The following is a 25,662-nucleotide window of genomic DNA, read 5'->3' as shown; positions in this document are numbered from 1 at the left end:
ATGGAGTGTGGGGTGCGGGGGCAGATGTGCTGAGAAGGCAGTAGGACAAGAGTCTCGTGCACACCTGGGGGGTGGGTCTTAGAGGGCAGCACAGAGCCCATCCTCACAGAGGGGAGGGGGGCACTGGGCACAGATGCCGGCAGGTGGCTGGCTGTTGGATGACAAGGTCGTCTGCTGAGAGTGAGGATGGGGACAGAAGTGGTGGAGGTTTAAGGTGCAGGAGGTATGACCTGGCGGGTCCAAACTAGGGACCTAGAGGATGGTTTCTGGACGTCTCCATGGGCTCCTTGAGGTTACTGGTTATAAATTTAGGTCAGTTAACCCTTTTCTGTGATTTTCCCCGTTCCCACTGCAGGGCAGAAAGAGACAGAGAGAAAGATTTAAACAGGGTTGGGATTTTGCCAGGCAAGAGAGAAAAAGAGGGAGAAAGAAACTGAGAGTGTGTTCGAGGGGATGGTTATAACGATGTGCCACAAGGTGTGGGCTGGGTAAGAAGGCCATATGTGGACACTGCAGAGAGGAGGGTAAGGGACAGTGGTATGATCGGTGGACAGTAGGTCCTGATGAGGACTAACAGTTATTGAGTTGGGTACCAGATGGAATAAGCTACAAAGAAAAGAGGTCATCAGAACATTAGGGGTTTGAAGCCGAGATTATGAAGGAAGTTCTGCTCTTGAGCTGTGACCCCCCAAAACAGCTAATTCAGGGGTCAGCTACGGGAACAGAGGTGTATCATCCAGAACAAGAGAACCGAGTGCCCCACTTCATTCTCCCCCTTTTAGATCATCCTGAACACTACAGTTAGTTCCAGACATGACACTTTGAGGGTCACAAATCACCTAATGTGCCTCTGGAGAACAGTAACCAGGACAGTGACAGGAACCAAAGGCACGGCCTGGTGGGGAGGAGACTTAGGGACTGTTCTGTCCATTTCGGGGGTGCGGTCCTCCCTGCAGAAATCTGCAAGCTGTTCTTCCAGGAGAGGACTGGCCTAGTCTCTGTACACTCACCACCTGGGGAAGAGCCAGCTGGTGGAATGCTGAAGGAGGACGCTTTCAGCTCAGGGCAGATTGAGCTCTCACGCGGTGCACCGGCCTCTCTGTGAGAAGGCTGCACTTTAAGCTGCCTCCTTACCCCGGTATTCTCTGCAGACTTCCTGAGATCCTGCGTGGCTGGCGGGATAGGTTTTATCACTCCCATTTTACAGAAGAGGAATCTGAGGTCCCGAGAAGCCAAGGAACCTGTCTCAGGTCACACAGTATCTGGCAGGACTGCAAGTGGCCCCTGCGTCCGCTGACTCCAAGGCCGGGCTGCTTGCTACAATTACCTGTGGATGACAAGACAAGGGAGTGACTTTGGCTTTGAGAGCCAGATTTTTGCTTCCTGTTTCCAGGGCTCATTGCTTATCTAGTGAGTCAGTAGTCCTTCCATGATTCCCCATGGAGAAGTCTTGCTGTTCGTGTGAGAAGGTTAAATAAACTAGGAGGTAAGAGGCCCTTCAAATTATCATTAAAAATCAGTTCACAGGCTCACAGACAACGCTCGCGCAGTCCACGGTGAACCCCTGGGCAGGAGTGTGCGTCAGCCAGGAAGGATGTGTCCTTGAGTGGGACAGATGATGGGTTGACAGTTGGTGGTTTGAGCTTTCTAATAAGCCAGAGCAGATGTTCCTGTGGATCCTGTAGGTGGGAAATGAGCGGTCTCCCTGGCACTCTTGGGAATATAGTAGCCCCAGGATGGAATGCCTGGCCTGGGGTGAGTCATCAACGCTGAAGCCAAATGCATTGTATTTTAAGAAAGAACCCTGGGAAGCCTTGACTCCTGCCTTTACCATCCTTGCCTCACACCAAATATCCTGCAAACAAAAGCCCCACCTTCCTGCCCCTACCTGCTAATTAGGTATATCTTAAGATTTTGGGAGGCATGAAAAAAGTCATGCCAAGATGGCTCAGTTACTGCCCTGGAGTTTGGCCACCAGGGAGGACCACCAGGGCAGAAGGACTCCTCATGTGAGTCTGTGGCTTACAGCAGTAACAGTGAGACACAGCCTGATGTTCCTGGACGAAGAACAGTCGTTCCCTGCTTCCTGCTCTTCCCCGCCATGCGGGGGGGGCCTGGAGTGCTGCACCTGAGAGACAGGTGTTCCCCGTGGTTCCCATTTATATGTTTCATTTCTGTTACTGACCGCAGAATGGGTGGGAGTGGTCCGTTTTATGTTTGCACCTGGAGCCCCAGTTCTGTCTGATGTTTGGCCTGGGCTGGACAGAAATTTGACGTCAGCAGCGGTGGCAGCCTTTAGGCGGCCCGTGAAAGGAAACCACCTCCTTTCTCTCGCTCCCCAAACTCTAAGTATAGAGATTGCTAATAAGCTCCTGAGATAAGAGTGATAAAGAAAAAGGGAGATGGTAATTTTTTTTAAACCTGACTGTTAAAAAAAATCATTTGCTTTTAAGCTGCAGGAAAATTTCTTTCTTTTTGAGTCTTTCCATCTTTCTATCTCTGGCTTTCTGTTTATCTCTTTCTGTCTGTCTGTCTGTCCCTCTCTCTCTCTCTCATACACACACACACACACACACACACACACACACACACACACACGCCATCCTACCCCAAATACCTGAGGTTCACACCATAGTGAGACTGGCACAGTATGACTTTTATTACATTCTGCTGGTTAAAGCAAATCATGGATCCATACCAGAGTCCAACGGAGAAGATAACACAAGAGTCTAAACACTAGGAGGCGTGGTTCATTGGGGAGCCACCAAAGTGACAGACAGCCACACCCCATCCAGCCTGGGAGGAGCAAGGAATGGGGCAGCCAGCAGTACAGGAGGCTGTGCTCTGGAGATGAAGAAGGGCAGAGAAAGAGTAACATCGTTACATGTATAAACGGGAAAATGTATCATGTATAATTAATGGTCAGTTATTGAGTACCTGCTGTATACGAGCTGCTGTGCCAGGCGTAGCTGGCAATCCCCAGAGAAATAAACGGTCCTGTTCTCCAGGAGCTGTTCATTCAAAGACATTTTTATCTACCTACTCGAGTTTAGGCCTGACTTCTAAGCTTTCTTCGTCTCTGAGTCTCTTTAAGCAGAATCCTAGGGTGGAAATATGAAGTCGGGAGGGTCTAGCTGATAGATGGTATATCAGATCAAGGGTGCCCTGGGGTTCACCTCGGGATAAAGAGTAGAGTGAGGAGAAACCACGGCTTACCATCCTTTTCAGAGCCATGCCCTGGGAATAACTGCAAGTTAAAGTGCTTGACAAAATTTAGAATTAGACTAAGATAGTGTTGGTAGGAATGGCCAGGAGGGGAAGAGGTTTCATTCCTTCTACCAGCTCTGACTGCTAGGCTTCTAAGGTCTCTGGACTCAGCAGGAATCGATGTTGCGGTTGATTAGCAATGTCTGCCCTGAGCAGAGGAATGAGATGCGGCATCACGTGTCCATGCTGTAGCCATCCTGGATCTGCCACTCCATGAGCACCCACACTTGCTGGTCCCTCTGCAACTCCCACAGCTCAGTGGCAACTCAGAGCCCAGAGGAACCCGAAGGCTGAAGACTCCTCTCTCTCGGCGTTGAGGATATTCCAGAGCTACACCCAGCCTGTCTGTTTGGTGCATGTGGAACAGCAGCTGCTTCTTCTGAGTTACAGAAGCAGGCAGGAATATGCTCCTGTGGATACACTCCACCCCTACGCCCACCCCTACCCACTCTGGAACAAAGCAGTGGGTCAGATAAATGTAGGCACGTGAGTACTGACCCAAACCAGGCTTGGCCTCAGAATCACCCAGGGAGTTATCAAGAACAGAGACTCTAGGCTCTGGGGCCAGAGTGGGCCTGGGCTGAGCCCGGGGCATCTGTGGTTTTGAAGCTTTCCTGATGCTTCTGATAGAGCTGTACAGAGATTGTGATTTGAGAAACCCTGGTGGGCTGCACCCCCGAAGAGGCCTGTTTTGAGCGGCCCAGTTCCCCCCACTTTCAAAGTCAGAATGGAGCCTGAGGTGAGGGTTAAGGGCCAATACACAGACGTTTCCCACACATCTTCCCGCCAGGGCCCTGCCTGAAGAAAGGCCCAGCACATTCTCTGGGCTCCCCCTCCCAGGCAGTCCGTCTTGACATTACACCTGCCACTCTAAAAACCTTCCAGCCTGAAAACCTCCCAGGCTGGGCCGTGCCTGCTGCTTCTGCTGGAACCCCCTGTGCCCTGGAGGAACTTGAGCTGCTTTCAGGACTGAATGATTGCATTTCCACCTGTGGGGAAGGCACTCACACATCTGGGTGCCCCAGCCCAGGAGACCGTCCTGGGGAGGAATTGGGCCCATCTTACTCGACCAACCAGGGCGAGCCCCAGCCTGATTCCCCAGCTGCAAGCCTCGACTTCGTGACGGCTAACGAGCTTGGAAGAGGGAGATGGCAGATGCACTGGTAAAGTAGAGACAGCTGTGAGTGTCTTGTTCAGGGGATTTCTTACAAAGAGCTTCCTGTGGAAATACAGAAAGTCACCCTCCCAACAAATATGTCTGTTTTTTCGGAATTTGGCTTATCAAACTCTTCTTGTGAGAGAGTGTGTTTTTCTGGCAGAGACAGGAGCAGCAGGTACTGCCTCAAGCACTCCTGGGAAATGAGCTTTATTTTCGCCGCTAAAGTGAGGAAACTTGTCCTAGAGGCTCCGAGAAAGCTAAGTGAAGCACAAACGAATAACGTGTCTAGTCATGCTTTTCCAGGGCTTTTGAGTAATGACCACATGCCCGGCCACTCTACGAAGCCCAGCAGTGAGATTCAAAAGAAATAAAAGACGTGCTGTGTCCTCATGAATCTTACAGACCTTCCAAAAAGACAACCTTTTGAACAGGAAATAATTAGGGAAGAGTTAAGTACTCAACTGTTTGGCGTTGACCTTCAGCTCAAGGGGAATTCAGAGAAAGGAGCAATCAGGGATGACTGATGAGGAGGAGATGGAAATTTTACAGATTTGGAGCCAACTGTGAGTAAGCAGCGGGAGAAGGAGTGTGTTCCCCACAGATGATACAGCATGAGAAAATCAAGGACCCAGGAAGGGCAAGGAGTGTACAGAAGACTCTGGAAGACTGGCACCACTAGCGGTGAACGTTTATTGGTTCAAAATAAAGTGAAGTAAGAATAGATCAGGCTGTGATAGGCCTCCAGGCAGAAGCTCGTAATTACTAGAACTCAAAGTGGAAAGGGCTTCAGCCATCTAATCCAGTGGTTTTAAATCAAGCTCCCCCAAACCCCAGGCATTTACAGAGGTGCATCAGGGTGCTAGAAATGAAAGCTTCCCACCAAATACACGAGATTTAATCCACTTGAATAAAAACGTCATTGATTTTAATTGCTTTCTGTATCAGGTTTCTGCTCAAGATTTCATTAATTAATAAATTCTTCTGTCAAAGATGTTTGAAAACCACCAATCCGCACAAAACCTTATTTGGGACTTGATGCAGAGAGAATAGGGAGCCATGGTAGATTCTTGAGCAACAGAAGTATTGAAATTAACAGGATGTGGGAGAAGATTAGAACGGAAGTCATAGCCATGCCCCAACTCAAATTCTGCCCTCCCTGGGGAAGTCTGCTTTGACCAGCCTGGCCTGAAACTCTTTCCCGGTTTTTAATCATAGCGTAACTTCTTGGCCATGTAATTCATTTGCTAGTTAATTATGCACTACATCATGACATCTCTTCTGTAATCATCTAGAGCTTTTCTTTCATGTTTTTTTGTCTTTAACTTTTCTCCGTCAGAGCAGAGGTTGGGCAAAGATGTGCCTGGAATGTTGCAGAGGGGTTTTGAACCCTGGGCCAGACTAGATGAACTCTGAAGATATTCCTTCCTCAGGTCCTGTGACTCTGTAACAACTCTACCAGACTCTTAGTTCCTGGGGAGCAGGGAGCATGATTTTACCCATGTTGGACCCACCATAAATGGTGAGGATGGGAGATGGTTGTTTGGTTGAGGAATTGAAAGCCTTCACTAGATGAGCTATCAGTTAGAATGGATTGAAGGTTATGAATTTGATGACATCTGAGGAAGCTCAGAGGAAGGAACGTTGGGACCCATTCTAGCTTGTCTGGCCCCTGGAGAAACAGGACAGTTTTCTGGTCTCAGCCTGATGTGGCTAATTGTTGACAATCCAACTTTGCCACGTTCCCATCAGAAAAGGAACCGATATTGCAAAACAGCAGACTCTCATGCCCACAAGGAGTGCGTCCTGGGTCACAGGAAGGGCTGGAAGACTGTAGCAAAATGCAGACCAGCACCCAGTTTTGCAGGACCTACTGGCTTCCATCATGACCAGGCAGACTGAATAACTGAGAAGCGAAAACGTCATGGAGGAAGTTCACTGCCTGCGGAGATGGAGTCAGTGACTCCAGCTGGCTGTTTCCGCTTCATTTTCCCCCAAAAGGCAGATTGTATCACCTGGTATCAGAATAGGAACAAAATTATGCCCAGACTTGAGAATTTCAGGTTATGGCAGAGGAGAGGAAGGAATGGAAGTGTTTCCCCTGCCTCAGTTTCCCTCAGTGGATTAATAATAATAACAACTCTTTTTTACTTACTGCTTACTATGCACAGACTCTGATGCAAGCACTTCATAGAATATTAATTCATTTAACTCTTACAGCAGCCCTCTGAGGTAGGTACTATTATTAGCTTTATTTCAAGGGATGAGTTAAGAAGCTTATAAAGTATATCTCTTAAGAAAGAGGACCCTATTTAGACCCCACCCATTAACGATGATCATTAAAAGCACAAACTCTAGAGGGGCACTGCCTGAGTTTGAACCTCTCACCGGCCACTTATTAACAAGCTGCTTAATTTATCTGTGCCTTGGTGTCCTCATTTCCTAGGTGCATTTTTAAGATTAAGCTTATGGAATGCTTCTGCTGAATAAATGAGACAGTCTGTGTGAAATGCTTAACATTTTATACCTGGGTAGTAGTAAACACTTGATGTTTACTATTATCATTATTGATAACAATTTAGGCAATTTCTAAAGTCAGTGTCCTTTAGGCAGTGCTTTAGTGCTGTCCCCTGTTCATGCATTCAGTTAAATTATCCATCAGTACATCCGTCTCTTCCCTCCATAGTCCCCCCACTCACCCATCCCCACTATTCCAATAATACTTTCCTTCTCTTCCCCAATTCTTCTGACCCTGGTGCTAATCTTAAGAAGTAAAAAGAACAGCTCTGGAAGCACTGGGTGTGATCCATCTCCATTCTCAGATTCCTGGTATGTGCAGTTAGTCAGTGCTTGGTCTCTGCCCCCTACACCTATTCTGTTTAACTCTGCCTGCAAGCTGGAGGGGCATTGTGAGTATCTGTGTGTACACGTGGGGGTGAGATCCCATATCTTCTGTAGTTGTTTCAGCTGAGTGTTATTTGGGCCTTACAGACCCATCATTCTGAGAGGAGCATCCCCTTGCATAACTGAACATCTTTCCATGTGATACATTTCTCAGTACAGAAATGAGAACCAGAAACTTGTCCCAGGATAGAAAATTACTGAATTGCCCTAGGATCAACCCACCTGATACCGACTTATTCAGAGGCCATGCATATAGCACCTTCTGTATTTTGCTCTTAGAGCTGGAAGGAAGCCTTTGATAACTTCGTCTCCTCACACCCTCTCCCTTGCTCCCTCAGCTGCAGCTGCGCTGGCCTTCCTGCTGCTCCTTCCACAGGTCATTTGTGTTAGAGCTGCAGAGCCTTTCCCCAGCCTTGAGTGCCCTTCCATATTCATGGCCATCTTCTTATCACTCAGACTTGGAAATGGTTTCAAACCCGGGCAGGATCAAGTATTGAGGCCTTTCCAAGGCAGAACATTGGAACTGAGAATCCTGCAGAAAACTGGGAGTCTCGACTGGCTGGACCCTCCATGAAGAAGAAATAGGCTCTGATCACCAGCCCAGGGAAGCTCCAAGAAGCTTGTTGGAGGGGGAAATATCTCTTGGAAGAAATCAAACACTAAGCCTTTATTACCTGTGGACTTAGAGTCCACAATTATAATATACATATGATGCAGAAATTCACAACTTAGGAAATGAGTGTAAAATTATCCCCTACCTGTGATAGGGCTGGAGAACCTGGCAGAGGAGAATTAAAACTTCTTTGCAGGGACACTCCCACAACCTGTGCCGTGTGGAATTCCTTGAAGGGAAAAACAATTCCCCAAAGAAAATAAATTCATGATTCACAGTAAGCCACACGGAAACAATCCACAATGTGGGAAAATCAGATACACAACTACTAGAAGTGTTAGAACCCCCAGGAAAAGAAATATTCTGAGAGAAGCTATAAGGCAGTTATACTTAGATGTATTAAAGAGGTATTTTTTACAAGAATGAAGGAACAAGGAAAGTACCCAACACTGTGAAAAAGAAAAATTACAGGCAGATTTGAAAAGAACCAAATAAAACTTCCAAAAATGAAGAACAGAGTCATGGAAAGCTAGCCTAGTGCACTAGGGTGTTCCTAGGGCGGGACACCGTTGGAAAACCTAGAATCCTTTAAAGTCACTGCCTGCGGGCATTCCAGAGACCCTCCATTCCTATTGTTGATGATCCAAAAAGAACTAGGACACCAAGATGTTTTATCAGGAAAGAATTTTCTGAGCTGCTTTTGATGAAAAAGAGTATTTCTCAAGGGAAAGAAAGGATAAGACTGGAGCCCCCAAATCCAAGCCTCGTCATTCCATGCCAGAGAGGATGTAGCCATTCCAGGCAGTCCCACGGTGCATTTACTCTCATTTTCTCTCTTTCTTTCTCCGAGTCTCCCTCATTCATACACATATTACGCAGTCTCTTATTACTCTACTGCATTCATTTTATTTGGCTCAACCACACTGTTTTTTTAGTAAAATTGGGGAAAAAATTCCTAAAAGCAATTCATTCTGTCAAGATGAGTTATGTAATGAAAAAAAAAAATCTGGGTTATATACTCCATTGCCATTAACAGTGATTACAATTAATAGGCATGAGATTGCCAGGATTTTTGTTTTCCAAGCCAATCATTTCTATAATGTTGGATTATTTGTGTGCAGGCCTTTCTTGTGGAATTAGAAAAAAATCACGGATTTTTAAAATAATGAGCTAGGCAGCAATTCTTTCCCAGAGACAGTTCTTTGTGGAAAACAAAACAAAACCTTGCTAAAGAAAGAAGCAAGCGGGCATCCCAGCCTTCATCCTCTGGTGAATTGAGTGCTGGGCTAACCTAGGCTCCTGTGGACAATAAAGTAATTCACATCTATCAATTCATGTAATACAATAATCCCATTAAGTAGATACAATCTTTGTTCTGTCCTACTAAAATATAAGTTCCAGGCAGAGATCTTTGTCTCTTCTGTTCAGTATCTCCAGCACTCAGAACAATGCCCAGTGCAGTGTGGATTCTCAATAAACACTTACTGAATAATGAACAGTTTACAGGTGAGGATACTGAGGCACGGAGAGGCTAGGGATCTGGTCCAAGGTCACACCTTTAGCAAATGGTGGAGCCAAGCTGTGAGCCCAGGTGGTCTAACTCCAGAACCCACCCTCTAACTTGGATACTCTCTATTTCTTTTCTTCTATATGAAAGAAAAGACAGACACGTTCTTGATGCAGTAGGCAGGGAGGACAAATGGGAGGAAGGCCTTGTGGAAACTGTTCTGCTTAACACACTCATGTCTTCTCTCGCCAGCTTGTTCTAGGAGGCTATGGAGGGACCAGCCACCAACCCCCATTTTCAAAACTCTCTAACTGTGCTCAGCGAGAGAAGCATCTTATTTTTGTATTTTTTTATTAATATAATTGACATATAACATCGTGTAAGTTTAAGGTGTACAACATATTGATTTGACACATTACTATATTACAGTGATTACCACCAGTGTTAGCTAACACCTCTCTATCTCATAGCATAATTACCATTTATGTTTTTCTGGTGGGACAATTCCCCAGTATCTGGGTCAGCTGGATGGCACTTCTTGGTTTTTTTCCTTCTTAACTACCTAATGGCCAGTGTCCAGCTGCCCCATCATTCACCAGAGCTGGGTGCCCCCTGCAGGCTTCTCCACAAACTGCAAACCTAGCCAGTGCAGTCAACCCCCAGGGGGAAAAACCGAGGCTCTTTGACTCCAAGCTTCTTCTGCTGGTTTTTAAAAACAATATAAACAAAGGAAAAATCCCCTAAGCTTATGGCATCCAGACTACAAAGAAAGTTTCAAGATTTTGTTCTAATTCTGAGAGATTGTAAAGAGCGTAACTGTTAGCTCTAAGTCCTGATTGTAATGTTTCAAGGGAACGTTCACATTCTGAGTCTTTCTCAGCTGCGACAGTCACTGCTCAGTGTTTTCCTACACACTGGAATTTAGGAATGCCTTCCGCAGTTCAGTCTGTCTTTATTTTCTCACCTGGCCCTCCCTAGGACTGTAATCTTACAACTTAGAACACTTGAGGGAAAAACTACCTGTTCATTTGCTCCAACGCCATCACTGTATAGATGGGGAAACTGAGACCCAAAGAGAAAATTCTATTGCTGTGATCAGACCATGATAAAAGCAGTGGGAAGTTAAAGGGAACTTATCCACTTGTTTACTCTCATTCACACAGCTCATTGAAATCTCTTCCAAGTTTCCATTCAGCCTGTATGTATTATGTGCTTTCTCTGTGCCCCAGAGTGTGGCCAATACAAAGATTTGTCTCAAAGAGTTTAGTTCTCCCTTGAGATTGTAATATGGACACATAAAATAATCAGAAATAGTTCAGGGTAGCATTTAATCGTTTATTTATTCATATATTCACCCTTATGTTAATTCATTCACTGGATAAGATATTTATTGAACATAGGAATAAGTCAGAAATAGACTTTGCTCTCATGGAACTTCTGATCGACTGGGAAAAATACAATAAATTAAATAATTACTGCTGACTTTGTGTAGATTTAACGTCTGCCTAGTTAACAGGCCTGCCTGAACTGTCAATCAAGGCTGATGGAGAATATGGTAGTCAAAGGTCTGGGGCATTTAGTTAGATTTAAAAGTCACGGCCAATGGTAGAGCACGTGCTTAGCATGCACGAGGCCCTAGATTCAATCCCCAGTACCTCCATTAAAATCAATCAACCAATCAATCAATCTATCTAATTACCCCCCCTCCCCCACCAAAAAAAAAAACAGTAAAATTCATGGCTTTCTTTCCAGGAAAGAGCTAGCAACTCACTTTTATGGAGCACCTACTCTATACTGGGTGCTTTATGTTCAGTTATCACAACAACCCTTAGGGACAGAGAAACTAAGGCTCACAAAGACTAAGTAACTTGTCCAAAGCCACCCAGCTAGAAATTGGAAGAGTCTGAACTTGCCCCAAACCCATCTGACTCCAAAATCGGAGGTGGTTTACTGTAGCCTCTGCTGCCTGCTCTCCCAGACTGGCTGGCAAGGCCCTCCCTGCTTGCGGCCTCATTTATCTTAACTTGAATCCTTAGGATAGAGGAAAGGGCCTGAGCTGTTGTGATACAAAGATGCTTTCCTGCCGTGGCTTCTGGGAGAGGAGGGGGGCGCCCAGTGGACTGGCGGTGTCAACGTGGGCTGTGTGCGCCCGGCACCCCTGTGGAGGGCCTGCGCGGGGGCGTGCATTCAGTAGTCCTGCTTTCATTTGTTCACCAGCGCTGGCTGGCGGGGCCGGGCAAGCACAGGGCCCTGGGCATACGGCAGAAGGTTTGTTTGGTCTTCTAACTTGGGTGTCTGAAGCGGATTTGTCCAGAGTGGCGGACGGAAAGAGGGGTCAGTGAAAGCGCCTTCTTCAGCTGTCGTGCCCCACGTTGTGAGTGAGACATGTCCCCTGCCCTCAAGGACCCTGCCCGGTGCCTGCTTTGATCCAGCTAGTCCCCTAACCTGGCTCAGACTTTCCCTTCTTCGCCTCCCTGACTTTGACTCACTTGAGTCCCGAAAGCCCACAAACACAGACTGGGTCCTCCAGCCTTATTATCTTCTACCTCAGACTGTGGTAAGTCCAGGAATTTCGCCAGTTCCATGGGAGGGGCAGTTTTGAGGTACTGATTGTGTGACAGACCGTATGGTACAAATATTACAGGAGTCCACGCATAGAGAGATCACAGTGGGCCACACTAGTCAGAGTTGCTTCATGGAGGACATCAGTGACCTCATAATAAATAAAACGTACCACCTGTAGGCAAATGAGAGCCGCCGTGAATGCTGACGCCCCAAGTCAGCCAGTGCGTTGGTGACTGGGAAAAGTATGCAGGCTTTCAGAGCAGAATATTGAAGAGTGAGCTGCTGTGCCCTGGAGGAAAGTCTCAGTACTGGCCTCTGACCTTTGAGGGGTCAAGGGGTCAGCAGACCAGCCACCATCCTCTTCCCAGCACTGGGATTTCTGGCGCCATTTGTGTGTTTGCCCAGGAACTCAGACAAACAGGGAAATTGAGGAGGAAATCCAAACTGTTCCTGGAGTGTTTTCTGTCTGGCCTAGGGGTTGCCGTCAGAGCAGTGACCGAGAAATGGCCACATTATTCTGGTACTTTGGCTTAGGAAAGTTGCTGCTTCCTGTGACTGTCTTATTGCTTCATGGGAGTTTCCCCCATTAGGCCAGAATGACAGCGGCAGGAGCCCGCCAGTCTGGCTGCTGGGCCCGGCACACCGGGGGGATGTCCCAGTGTGGGACCTGGGAAGGGAGAGGCCTCAGAGGTCCCCTCGCCACCCCCAGCTGTGGCTGGAATCCCTTCCGCAACTTCAGTGCCAAGTGGAGCTCCGGGGACCACAGAGTCCCTTCCACTGGCAGCCTGTTTCTAGCCAGTGTTTGAAATCTTCTGCTTAATACGTCTCTGAAATCTCTGTCCTGACTTCCACCTATTGGCTCTGCTCTTCCCCTTAAAGCCACATGTCTACCTTAAGTCCCTGCCCACAGAACGGCCCTTTGAAAATAACCATTATGCCTCATTTCACCTAAGGGATTTCTCTTTTTCAGGAGCAATATTTCTTTCTCCAATCCATGGTTTCTAGTTTGTTCACCTACAAGAGTAGTTCCTCTGTCATCCTTGTGAATCCCTTCCCAACCCCTGCCCCTGCGTATCTGTGGCGGAGCTGTGGTGTGAGGGCTTCATATCTGTCCCACAACTAGACTGTGACATCCCAAAGTGACCTCTTCTCATTCTAAATGGACTCCGGCTCCCACCTCCTCCCATCTCCCTGGGACCTCAAGCCTCCATCAGTACTCTTTGCATCTCTTCTCCATACTGGCTCCTCTGTCTCCTTTGCACACCTCCTATCAAAAATGAATCCATCCTTCAGTCCCACATCCACCAATGGCTGTCATCCTACCCCTATTTCATAGCCAAGCCTCTTCTTTAGCCACCTGCAGAATGGTTCCTCCCCACCACTCCACTGAAAGTGGGCTGGCGAAGTTCACGAATGATCTTCTGGACGCATGCCCCCATACCACTTCAAGATCCCTGTTTCAGTTGACATCCCAGCTGCACCTGACACCCCTGACCCCAGCCCGTCGTGCAGGCTCTGCTGGCCCACCTTCCACCTGGCCGGTCCCCCTGCTCACTTTCCTTCACTGGACTCTCTTCCTCTGCCCCTCCCTGTTCCCTGGACGCAGGTGTGTCCCGTGGGTCTGTGCTTGGCCCTGCTCCCTGCTCGGTGCACGTGCTCTGCCTGAGACCCTCACCCAGCCCCATGACCTGAAGTTCCCTCAACTCCGCATTCCTCTCTGCCGAACCTCGTACACAGACTGCTCTTCATTGGCGTCCCGGTGCCTCAGACCCAGCTCGTGCCCAGCCTGTCTGGCGGAGTGAGTTTTTCTCTCCCTGTGCCCCCGCCTGGGTAAGCAGTGGGCGCCACCGCCCCCGTCCCAGGCTCCTCCTTCCCCTGCAGGTTCCACATCAGGCCCATGATTAAATCATGCCCTTCAGAATGGTCACCTCCATGGACTCAGTGCCTACGATGTGCCAGGCTTTTTTATCTACAGTATCTCATTTAATTCTCACAACCAGACTGCAGGAACGGTATTATCATCCCACCCTTTTAGCAAAGACTGAATTTTAGATTAAATGACTTGCCGGGGCCACACATTTAGTAAGTGATGGAGCCAGCGCTGCTCAGCCCAGAACCCCCACTCCCCACACTCTACCTTCACATCTGTCATCACCCCCCTCCTCTCCCTTGCGGTCCCCGTTGCCTCGCTCCAGGTCCCCCATTGCCTCTCACTGGGATTCCGTGCCTCCAGCAGTGTCCTCCCAGCTGTCCATCCCATCACCCACTCTGCAGCAGAATGGAAGTCCTAAAACACAGGCCGCTTTCCTGCCTGAAGCCCCTCAGTGGGTCCCCATTGCCCCCAAGGCTGTCTAGGCGCTTTATACAGGCGAGTAAAGGGGTGACCCCTGGAATCCGCCCAGCCTCGTCTCTCCGCACTCCTCCCCTTCTTCACCCCTCTGCAGCTCCAGGAAGGCCCCCCATCCTCACTCCACGCGCATGTGCAGTGCTCTCTGCCTGAGCCCCCCTCCCTCCCTGAACCCCTGCTCTGCCTTCAGGCCGCATCTCTGAGTCCTGCTCTCTCTGAAGCCCGCACTGCCTCCCCACCCAGCAGAGCTGCCTGCTCCCTCCGAGGCCTCCTGCATACCTCGCACATACCTTTATTATTACCCTTGTCACAGCATGTGGCAACTGCTTTTTTATTTGTGTCGCATCAACTTGTGAAATTCTTGTACTTGCCTTTGTAATCTAGCAGATAAGACAGTCCCTTGTTTATAGTGGACACTTAGAAATGTTTGCTGAATTGAATTTTTGTAGCATACTTAGGAGAGTTCCTGGCACAGAGAGGATAGATACCCTGCCCAATACATTTCTTTAATAATTAAAACAGAAATACCAATAAATAATTGTGATGCAATGTGATATATGCTATTACAGGGGTATGCCCAGAGGAGCAAGGCAGCCCAGAGGAGCAAGGCAGCCCAGAGAAGAGTTACTGCTGTCACCGGGAGAAGGGAACTAAGAATCACCTCGGTTCTTAGTCACCCTGAAAAAAAAGAATTTTTGACGAGAGACAAAAAGCGTGATATAAGCAAAATTTTTGTTAGTGAAGTAAAAAAAATAGTGAAAGATGGTACACTCCTGAGAATTGGGAGTGGGCCAAGCCAAGAGGGGAAAAGTGGCGCCGTTTCTTTGTTTTTCCTGTTTTTGTATCCTTGTTTTGTGATTGATTGATTGATTGGTTGATTGGTTGACAACTCAGGTTCCCTGCGCTCTGGTTGATTGACAGCTCAGGTTCCTTGTGTTCTGGATTGTTCCTTTGCCCCTATCCCGTGCTCGTTTCTATCTAAACTACCTAACACTGCTACCCTGAAGACAGCAAAAGCCACGGGTCAAGGAGGCCTTCCTGGAAAAGGTGACATTTCAGCAGGGCCTTACCGTTCAAGTAGGAGTTGCCCAGGGTAAAAGGAGGCCTTCTGGGCACTTGAGCAAAGACATAGAGCCATACGATGGCCCATAGTGTTTGGGAAGCCGAGGTTTTTGGGAGACATGTGCAGGGCTGAGCATTAAGGTTGGGGCCCAGGGGAATGCTATCTAAGGAGTTTGGACACAATCCGAAAGGCAGTGGGAGCCCCGTAAGGATTTCCAGAAAATAAGTGCTCTGCACACATTTGTGTTTAGAAAGATATGGAGGATGGACGGGGGGAGGGGGAAATAAATCTGGAGGAGATGACATTCATTATTGTAGGATCTTGGCCAGAAGTGACAGTTGCATGAATCTCAGGAAGAGGTGGCCTTGCCCAGAATCTACCTGGCCCCACTTGGTACAAAATTCTTTCTGCAGAGAGCTGTGTCTGTCCAAGGGTGCTCTGTCATAAATAGAGAGAGTGGGACACAGAAGGGTAAGGTCTCTAGTCAAGTAAGTTTGGAAAATGCTGAGTTACATAGGTTTCTTAATGCAAGACTTTTCAGAGCCTTTAACATACACGGTCAATGTTATATAAACATTCAGTGGATTCCCAAGAGGATTTAGCCATGGAACCTCTCTCTGAGAGCATCTCAAAGGACTAGAGTTTAATGGGATGTGCAAAACAGAAACAGAGCCCTAGAGCTTTCGTGATTCTGTCAGCCAGCTCTAATTCCTGGAAGGAAAAAAATAAATAAAGCTTTCCACGGGGTGTAACTGATGCTCTCACTGTGCACGCTGCTGGGGGAGCCTTGTGTGTGCTGTTTGTTGAGGGAACAGAGTGGGCTCCCATGGAAATATGAGTGGTAGATTTTAGTCATTCTGTTTGGAGGCAGGCTGAGCAAATTCACCTGCTCTTCCCAGGTCCCTTGTGTTTGTTCAGGCCTGAAAAAGGTCAGACCCAGGTGTTTGAAAGAATGGCAGGTCCTGACCTCTGGAACAAAGAAACCAGGTCTGCAGCCCCTGGAATGTTCTGCTCCCACCACATCTCTCAATAGGCCTTTGGTCAGCTCGCTGTGGGGAGGGCAGAGCAGCCTCCTGGGAATCTTCTTACCCCTACCCCGGGGAGGGGGCTGCATCTGAGGTGGCGGGTACCCGGCTCTGTGGCTTGGGCTCATCGCAGCTTCACGCACAGTTCCCTAGGGCTCCCAGGCACAGGTCGCCATTTTCGGGCTTCCTCTTGCCTGAGGGCTGGAGGGAAAAAATTTATCATCCACGCATCAGCCTTGTGTCTTTAAGTGAGCCCTGGCCTTAGAATGCCTTCCCTGGCAGCACCAAGGCCACTTCCCAGCAGGGTCCCCAGGGTGGAGAAGTCTGGGCAGCTCCTACTGTGGCTTGGGGAGGCGCCTCTTTCTCCAGTTGCAGGAATTCTTCACTGTTCTGGAAGCATCAGATGTTCCCGAGCCCCTGCCAGGGCTTCAGGGTGAAGAGTTCAGAAGTGTAGTGGAGGACAGACAAGCAGGAGCCTCCTGGTGAGGGGCAGCTTTCTGGCAGGAGGGGAGGTCAGCGATGCGCTGCCTGCATTAAAATCAGGAAACTGCCCTGGGCCTGAGTAGTGGGTCTGAGCGGGGCCCCTCTGGGGTTGGGGTTGGGGGGGTGGCTCCTGCTGCTGCTCTGGCCCCATGACCTGGAAGTGGCCACCTCGGCCCCGCTCGCCCCGCCGGTCTGCTGTGTGTCAGCTCAAACTGGACTCAAAAGTGCTGATGTTCCTGCCACATGTCGCTCTTACTAGGGATGGTCAGGCCTCCCTACTTCGGGCTTACTCTGAGTAAGCACTAGTGTATCTGCTCCAGCCCTGCCTTAAGGAGCTCCTGCTTCTCCCTAGACACTCTCAGAGCAGGAGCTGAGGCCCAGAAGAAAGGGAATTCACCCACGACTCAGAGACAGAGAGAGAGCACGGTTTTCCTGGCTCCTGGTTCAGTGTTTTCTTCACCAAGTGTCACTGTCTTCCTCATTGGAGAAGGACATCCAACTTTAACATCTACTTCATTGTGTCTTTTACAAAATCGTGTTGGTATTAAAACTAAACCAACTTCTAGAGTCAGACAGAGCCAGATTGAGATTCCAGCTCCACCACTTCCCAACGGTAAGAGAATAAATAACCACTGGGCAAATAATCTAACATCCTGTAGCTCAGGATTCCTTCTCTGAAATAGCAAAGACTTCGTAAGGTCATGGGAAGATTAACTGAGATAATGTGTGTAAAGGACTCAGCGTCATGTCCAGCATGTCAGCGGTGGTCAGGACCTGCCATTCTTTCAGTGGTTGTTTTTGTGACTGTTGTTGTTAATATGAGTATTTTAATGACAATGTAAGGTAATTATAATTAACATTTAAATTGGTATTATGGTGAAAGTCCATTACCTGTATTTGGATATACATGGATGAATTGAGAAAAGTTGTTTTTTTTTTCACCTAAGCTATTTAAATTTTCACTTTGAAATTTTGTTTCTGTTCTTAATTGGCTTTTAATTAGTTTAACAAATTGGCAGGCAAAGTCACACTAGATTTCCACCAGCTCCTTCATGCATCCACCCCTTCCTAAAACATATACTGAACAACTACAATATCGGCTTATGGTGCTCAGTAGGTGCTTTTGGATGGATAGATGGATGGATGGGTGGACAGATGGATGGATGGACGGATGATATTAACAGAGAGATTGAAGTAACCACCCTTGGTTCAGACTGGATAGTTAGTGGTCTGGTTTCATGAAAAGCCTGAAGGGAGGGGCCGAGAGACTGGGAAAATGGTGAAGGGCCCAAAAGTCTCACTGGAGACGAAGAACAGGCATAGCAGAAGTGAGGGAGGTGGAAGGAGAGGCCATGGTCAGGGGCTGAAATGGGCAGTGGAAAATTCTAGACTAGTAGTGGTACCTGGTGACAGAAGATCCAGGGAGCAGCCATGGGGAGGGTGTGCCGGGTGGGTAGGGGTCCTGGAGGTCCTTAAATCCAAAGATGTCTAGGAACTCGGACTCTAGGTTATCAGATGAACAACTCTCATAGCCTTTTAGCAATTCCAAATTAGGATTGAAGTGACCTGAATGAATGAGGGTTTACTCTGTAACTCATCAATTGCTCCCTGGAAAGATTCTCTTACGTAAAACCGGGTTTCACATGAAAGAGTAATAATAGTGCACTGAGCAAAGGTATTTATTTATAATTCTTGCCTTAGTTTTTACCTCGGAGAGGTGTTGCTTAAAGGTCAAATGTGTGTGTGTAAGAGATGGGGACAGAGAAGAAAAGGAGATCGTGTATCACATTGTTTTGTCGTCTGACCTTTTCAGCATTTTAGCTCCAGGCCAGTGAGGCAGCCAGGCTGGGAGTCTTGTGAGGATTCTATAGATCAAAATGTCACCAGCAACCAAAGACATTCTGTTCCCCACTCCTTATCCAAATACTTGAAATTCACAGTAAATTTTGGCTTGTTGAGCCTAGCATTAGAATTGTGCACTGAAGGAGGGTTTTTGTTTTGTTTTTAACCATTTCTATTCATTGTACAAGATGAAGAGGGCTGGATGGTGGGTCAGGAGATACAGCTCCCCACCCGTACCCCCCAGCACCTGCTCTGTGACTGAGAGGAAGAACTGTGGCCAGCATGACACATGCTTAGCACTTTATAATTTAAAAATCATCCCCCGCTTCCTCTCCTCACAACAGCCCACCGAAGTTGGTCAAACAGATATTATTGTCCCTGCGGACAGATGGAGCACTGAGGCAGAAGAGAGAGGTGAAGTGACAGGCGTATGAGCACTCAGTGCAATGGCACAGCCCAGTCAGGCCCCTGAGCCTCCTGGCCCAAGCCCAGAACGCTGAGCACTGGCCTGTGACAAGTCACCACCTCTCTACATCTGCCCCTGTAGCATGAGACTGCCTCCAAGTCCTCCCACCTACAGCTCCAACTCACAAAGATTCTGGAAGGACCATGGTAGAAGCAAGTATTTGCCTGCCCGCTGGCATTTCTATTGTACAGGATAAGCCAGGCATACAATTCTGAGGTTGGAAAAAATGTTTTCTGGGACACTTCAGTGCTGCTCCCCCCGTCACCACCTCCAGCCCCCTGAGACAGATGGCCCGATAGCCCAGGAAGCCCACCACGGCTGTGCCCCCCACCTTCTCCAGCGAGGTCACACGGCTTTCCTTCCACAGCTGCTCCCAAGCCGGCCCCAGGCCTCTGGTTCATCCCAGGTTGGGAAGGGCAGGCACTTCTCCCTGCCACATGCCCAGACACTCCGTGTGGATCAAGCAGGGCATTTTTTCTTCAATGAACGCGGCCTCAGATACTGTCATTCTCAAATGGACCCATGAGATGAGATCTTTTTTCTGCCCGGGGATTAAGTAATTTTTAGTAATTTACATCACACTTGCTTCCAGAAAGACTCCAATAAGAGACACAATACAACCAAAACAGCAGGCTCAAAGGGCAGGATGGGAGTCAGGAGGAAGGCATGTGCAGAAGGTCTTGGCGGAGGGAACCTGCCGTGGGAGGGTAGCCGGCAGCTCTGCTTCCTGACAGACAGTGGTACAGGAGACACAGGTTACCAATCCAGTCATTTTTGAAGGAAACAGGAACTTTTCCCTGACCTTGAAATCGAGGAGGCAATTCTAGCATAGATTTTTAAATAAGGCATTTCAAGCAGCTTCCTGGGCCTTGTCTTCACCCACCAACGCGGGGTTTCTGAGTTCTCCAGAATCAGAACAATCTGGGGTGTTCACTAAAAATGCAGATTCCTGTACAGCATGGCGACCAGAGTTAATAATTAATACTGTATCCGTATCGTATACTTGAAGTTTGCTAAGTCAGCAGATCTTACATGTCCTCACCACTCAAAAAAAAAAAAAAATTAACCATTTGAGATTGCATAGGTACAGTCTTTATTTGTCAATTAAACCTCAGTAAAGCTGGAGGAAAAAATATAGATTGCTGAGCCCCACCCCCAAACTCACCGAGTGAGGCTCTCTAGGGGGCAGGCCTGGTGATCCGCATTTGGAACAAGCCCACCAACTGATTCTTCCCCACCTGCACGTGGAGAACACCCTCGCCAAGGTCTTGGTAGATGCGGGGGCCCTTCCCAACCTTCCTCGCCTCTTGTCGGGAGACAGTGCCTGAACCCAGAAGAGTCCCTGGTGGAGGGACTCTAGGCTTCAGGATCCTAGGAAGTGTTTGGAGGCTCCCCAGGCCTGAGTGGTAGAGAAGCAGGGCTCTCTGTAGGTACTTGGGTTTGGAGTGAGCTTTCTGCTGGGATTTCAGGTGGCCACAGGCACCTGAACGGGCACCATCTCAGCTCTTCTGGCACCTCCGGGGTCTGCCCATAGGAGCCACCAGCCCACATTCAAAACAACGATATGGGCTTGGTTGACCCCCAGGCCCAGTGCCCCACCACCACCTTCCCCAGCCTTGTCCATGATGGGCAAGCAGAGCCCGGAGGCCAGGAGCCAGCCAGGTGGCACAAACCCTGGTGAATGAGCCGTGTGCACACCCCCCACCCCCGGGCTTCCCCTCCCCACTCCTCCTGCAGGCTGGGATCTGCCAGGGGTCAGCCTCGGGGAGGCGATCATGTGCGCTTTCCTCTCCCTCCCCACAGGTTTGGAATAAACTGCCTCATCCAGTTTGAAGACTTTGCCAATGCCAATGCCTTCCGTCTTCTCAACAAATACCGCAACAAGTACTGCATGTTCAATGATGACATCCAAGGTAGGTTTCCACCCCGCCTGACACGGCCGCTGAGGACCAGCGCCTTCTCACGGGGCTCACCTGATGCCTGGGGGGGGGGGGGGGGGGGCGGGGCCACCTCATAGCTGGTTTGCTGCCAGCAGCTGATGGAGGAAGAGCAGTACATATGGATTCCACTCCCTCAGGCTAATTCTTAGCTCTGTGACCTTGAACACATACCGGTAGTAGGTTTACTAAGCCTCAGTTTCCTCATCTATAAAATGGAAATCAGTACTGCTTCCGAGGAAAGCAAGAATTATATGATTAAATACATGTAAGAAATGTTAAACAATGCTGTGATTTACAGCTAGTTGAACATGGGCAGATCACATCTCTGAGCCGCAGTTTCATCACTTATTCGTTGGGAATGATAATAACTACCTTGGAAGATCATTGTGAAAACGCAAAGAGCTACTTTGCACATAGGACTCATGAGGCCAAAGTGCCAATCACCATAAAAATGGCCTTCCTCAGCCACAGTAACTCACTCTGGGATTTTCCAAACACAAGGCGTATCACAGTCAGGGAACCAGGAAAAGTCCTTCTTTTAACTTGGCTGGAATGAGTGCTTCTCACAATAATGCCCCGAAAGACGTTGGTCCCTGGACCCCACAGCACTCCAGAATCAATGGGAAGCATCTTTTAGTTCAGGGTCAACTTGGTTCCCTGTTCTGTGGGCCAGACTATCTGAAGAGACTTGTTTCTTGTTGTGGAGATGCCTGCATGTGACTCTGGGGTAGGAGAGGAGGTCGCTCCAGGGTTATCTCACCTGGTCCGGAGTTCTCAGTAAGGAGCATTGCCAGCTATTCCCAGTATTTTATAAAGCCCAAGGGAATGCTTGATGGCATGTAGGTCATTATTCAACAAATGAAGTTTGGCAAGCAAAATCTTTTCAAACCAAGGATCCAGGTCAGGTAAAAAGAACGAATTGGTGGCGGACAGGTATTGGTCCTTGGGAGTTAAAGATTGGACAGCATTTTGCAGATCAGGCCCAAAAGAGGTCGTAACTTTTCATCAAGTGAGTCAGGTAGATCCAAGAGGATTCAAGCCCAGGTAAAAAGAGCTAAGGTTTAGAGCCAAATACTAGTTACACATCAGGCACGGCGGTTCTAAGCACTTTACATGTTAATCCTACCAGATATCACCAACCGTGGCTTATAAAGGAAGTACCAGAAGCACAGAGAGTAACTACCTTACGTAGCCAGTAAGAGCAGAGTTGAAATTTGAATCCAGGTATTTGTGTTACCAGGGAAAGGAAAATTAGAACTACCTCGGTTCTTAGTCACCCGAAAAAAAAGATTTTTTGACGAGAGACAAAAAGTGTGATATAAGCAAGATTTTTATTAGTGAAGTAAAAAAAAAATAGTGAAAGATGGTACACTCCTGAGAACTGGGGGCGGGCCAGGCCAAGAGGGGAAAAATGGCGCCGTTCCTTTGTTTTTCCTGGTTTTATATCCTGGTTTCGTGATGATTGATTAGTTGATTGATTGGTTGTTGATTGATTGATAACTCAGGTTCCCTGCACTCTGGTTGACTGACAGCTCAGGTTCCTTGTGTTCTAGATTGTTCCCTTCCCCTTCCTCTGCCCCTGCCCACTGCTCATTTCTATCTAAACTACCTAACATTTGGACTCTAAATTGCAAGTTTATCATCACTCACCATACTGTTCCTAGACTTTGTACTCATATCAAAAAACTAAATGCCTCTTCCTTTCCTGTGGTTTATATTAAGAGCTAAAGAAATGTGATCAATGATGTTTTTGTATTGGTTATACATTTTCAAGAGGCAGGTGAGCACAGTTAATTGAGATCAAAATATAGAACTACACTGCCTGAGAGGTAGGTGCCCAGAGAGGGCAGGCCCAGAAAGGGAAACTGGGGCATACTGACCTCCCCAGCCTGTCACCATTCTGTCCGCCTGGCCCCAAGGCACGAGCCTGTGACAGGCGTTGGCTGTGCTAGCACAGCCTCCCCCAGACAAGTGGGGGACCCTGCAGACAGGGCAGCGCTGTCCGGGAGCACCGGTCACCACACTGGCCACCCAGCAGGCAGGGATGTGCCTGCAGCCCTGATGGAAACATCGGCCGGCTAGCCCTTGGCCGGCTCCCTGGTCATGCGCCTCAGAACTTTCCACTCTCTCCGTGATGTTGGGCTCCCTGTGCTCCCCCGTGGGTGAGGCAGGGCAGTGAGTCTCTTTGCTGAAAATGAAATTCCAGACCCCTCATGAGTGTGGGTGTCACTCTGTCCAGCATCCTGCCCACCTCACCTCTCCCCTCCCTCCACGGACCTCAAGGTGAGGTCAGCAGCTGGTTAGTGGTCTGGGACCACAAGCCTGTGATGTGTATTCTCACTGCTAAGTGGGCAATGAGAAGACTGGTGAGGAGTTCTGGGACTAATGGGCAACATGGAAGATGAAACTCATGCCAGAGTTGACCCCTCTACCTCCAAATCCAAGGTAATGAGAAATAGGAAAAGAAACATAAAGCTATGTAGCTATGCTCAAAAATAGAAAAGGAATGCCTGCATGCACAGAACTGGAGAAGGTTGGGAGAAAGGGGGGAGGGCGGGAGGAATCACAGTGGTAAACAGACACCAAACCCACGCCCCATGTGATTGCTTGGGGCGGGCCCAGTCCACCCCAGCAGGACCCATGGTCAGAATCTTCTGGAACCCCACAATGGCGGGGGCTGGGACAGGCTGCCCACATGAAATGAACACCAGCCCAGCCTCGTGTCCTCGTGGGACAAGAAAAGATATGACTAAAGGCCTCAGGGTCCCCACCAGCCCAAACGCAGTGATTTGAACTGTCTCCCAGCAGCGCCAACCACGGGGTGGGGCCCCCAGCGCGGGAAGGGTGAAGGGTCTCCTCTGCCTCCACCCCCGCCCGGACTCGCAGAGGGCCTCAGCCGCCCCAGGCTGGTTCCCGGTGAGCAGGGCTGCCGGTGCACTGACTCACCGCTGGCAGCCTCTTCAGGAATTTTGGAAAAGGCTCAGGTGACTTGTTGTTTCAGCTGGGATCAGGGAAGCATCCCTGCTCTTTGGGGGAGAGAGAGAGACCTGCAAGGGGAACAGCAATAGGAATGGTCGTGCTGGAGGACAGGCCAGCTGTGTCCTCCCCCAGAAGCCAGGTCCAGGGCGCTGCGGGCCTGGTGAGCGCTGGGAGCCTCCACTGCCAGCTGCCCACGCAGTGTGGCTGGGGACAGGAAAGCCCAGCTGGCCTGTCCCCTCCAGCATGTCCTCCTGCCCCACCAGCCTTCCCTGGATCCGCACTGCCCTCAAGTCCTGCCATGTTCCCAAGAGCAGACAGCCAGTGAGGGTGCCCTGTGCTATGTCAGGCCATTGCCACCCCTCACACTTTGCAGTTTTCATTTGTGAGCCAGAGAACTTCACAGTCAGACACTGGGTTGAGACACGCCTGAGTCTGAATCCCCACTTTTCTGCTTTGAGGCTTTGGCTGAGTGGCTGAGTCTTCACAGCCTTCTTTCCTTGACTGTAAAATGGGTCTGTATTCACAGCCAGTGATGATCAGCCAGCACTGCCAGAAAGACCAGGAGGCCAGGATGCTTTCATAAGGCCAGCGCTGATTCAGGCTGGATGGAGCCTCTGCTGATGTGCTAAGCGTTTGCACCATGACCCTCGTTGTGAGGACTGTAGAGATGGACAGGCAGGGACACGCGTGTCGCAGTACGCAGGTCTGGCGCCGAGGACTGCTACCTCTGGTGCACAGGGGCTCCCAACACATGAGTACAGCGGGGGAGGAATGTTGAGACCCAAACAGAGAGGCTTTGGTGGAGGTGAGGAGAGGGACCAGTGTGAGTGCAGGACTGGGGGAGCCTGAGAAGGGAGACAGGGCCCCACCTCCCCTCTCTCCACCTTCCTGTATACTCTATTCTTCCAGCCACTGAATTACTTAGTTCTGTGACTTTTCTGCTAACTCTGTGATTCTAAACGTGCCGGTCTCTCTGCCTAGAACTCTCTTCTGCTCTTGGCTAATTTCTCTTTGTTCTTGATAAGAGGACTCAAACCTCACCTCCCCAGGGCCTCACCCAAGACTATACCTGATCCGTAGGCCCCGGGAGGGTCCCACCCTTCCCCAGGACCTGGGGGTCATGTTGGGCAGTGACCACCCACTGGGCAGAATACTTCAAAATACCCCAGGGCTCAGATGCCACGGTGGGAGAGGGGCAGACGGGGAGGAACTCCCAGCTCTGAAGTCTTTGTCCTGGCTGGTTTGTCCTGTTTATGAGACACCCGGGGGGATTATTTCCAGCTGTCGGGGGTCTGCTGCCCCCGCCCCACCACCACCACACACTGAGTGGCAGTTCCTGGCCTTTTCGCTCTCTCTGCCCCATAGTGAAACTTCCCCTGCCCCTTCAACCTCTCCTCGGTCCCCAGAACCTTCCTTTCCACTAAGCCTGTGCTGTGAGGCTGTTCTCCACTGTCCCAGCCCTGAGATTCCCAGGGGTCTCCTCTTGCGTCTCATCGCATCTCCTC

General features: G+C 49.1%; 1 protein-coding gene across 1 annotated transcript in view; it reads left to right on the top strand.

The window, feature by feature from the left end:
- The window catches only part of ME3 (malic enzyme 3), a 171,557-nt gene that overhangs the window by 128,483 nt on the left and 17,412 nt on the right, over positions 1-25,662 (top strand). Inside the window, 1 exon segment of the mRNA XM_006189539.2 lies at positions 21,042-21,151. Within this exon segment, the coding sequence (XP_006189601.2) occupies positions 21,042-21,151 (110 nt within the window).

Source organism: Camelus ferus, chromosome 10, assembly GCF_009834535.1.
Source record: "Camelus ferus isolate YT-003-E chromosome 10, BCGSAC_Cfer_1.0, whole genome shotgun sequence".
NCBI lineage: Eukaryota > Metazoa > Chordata > Mammalia > Artiodactyla > Camelidae > Camelus > Camelus ferus.
Note: the sequence above shows the minus strand (reverse complement) of the source record. Positions and strands in the feature narration are given on the sequence as shown.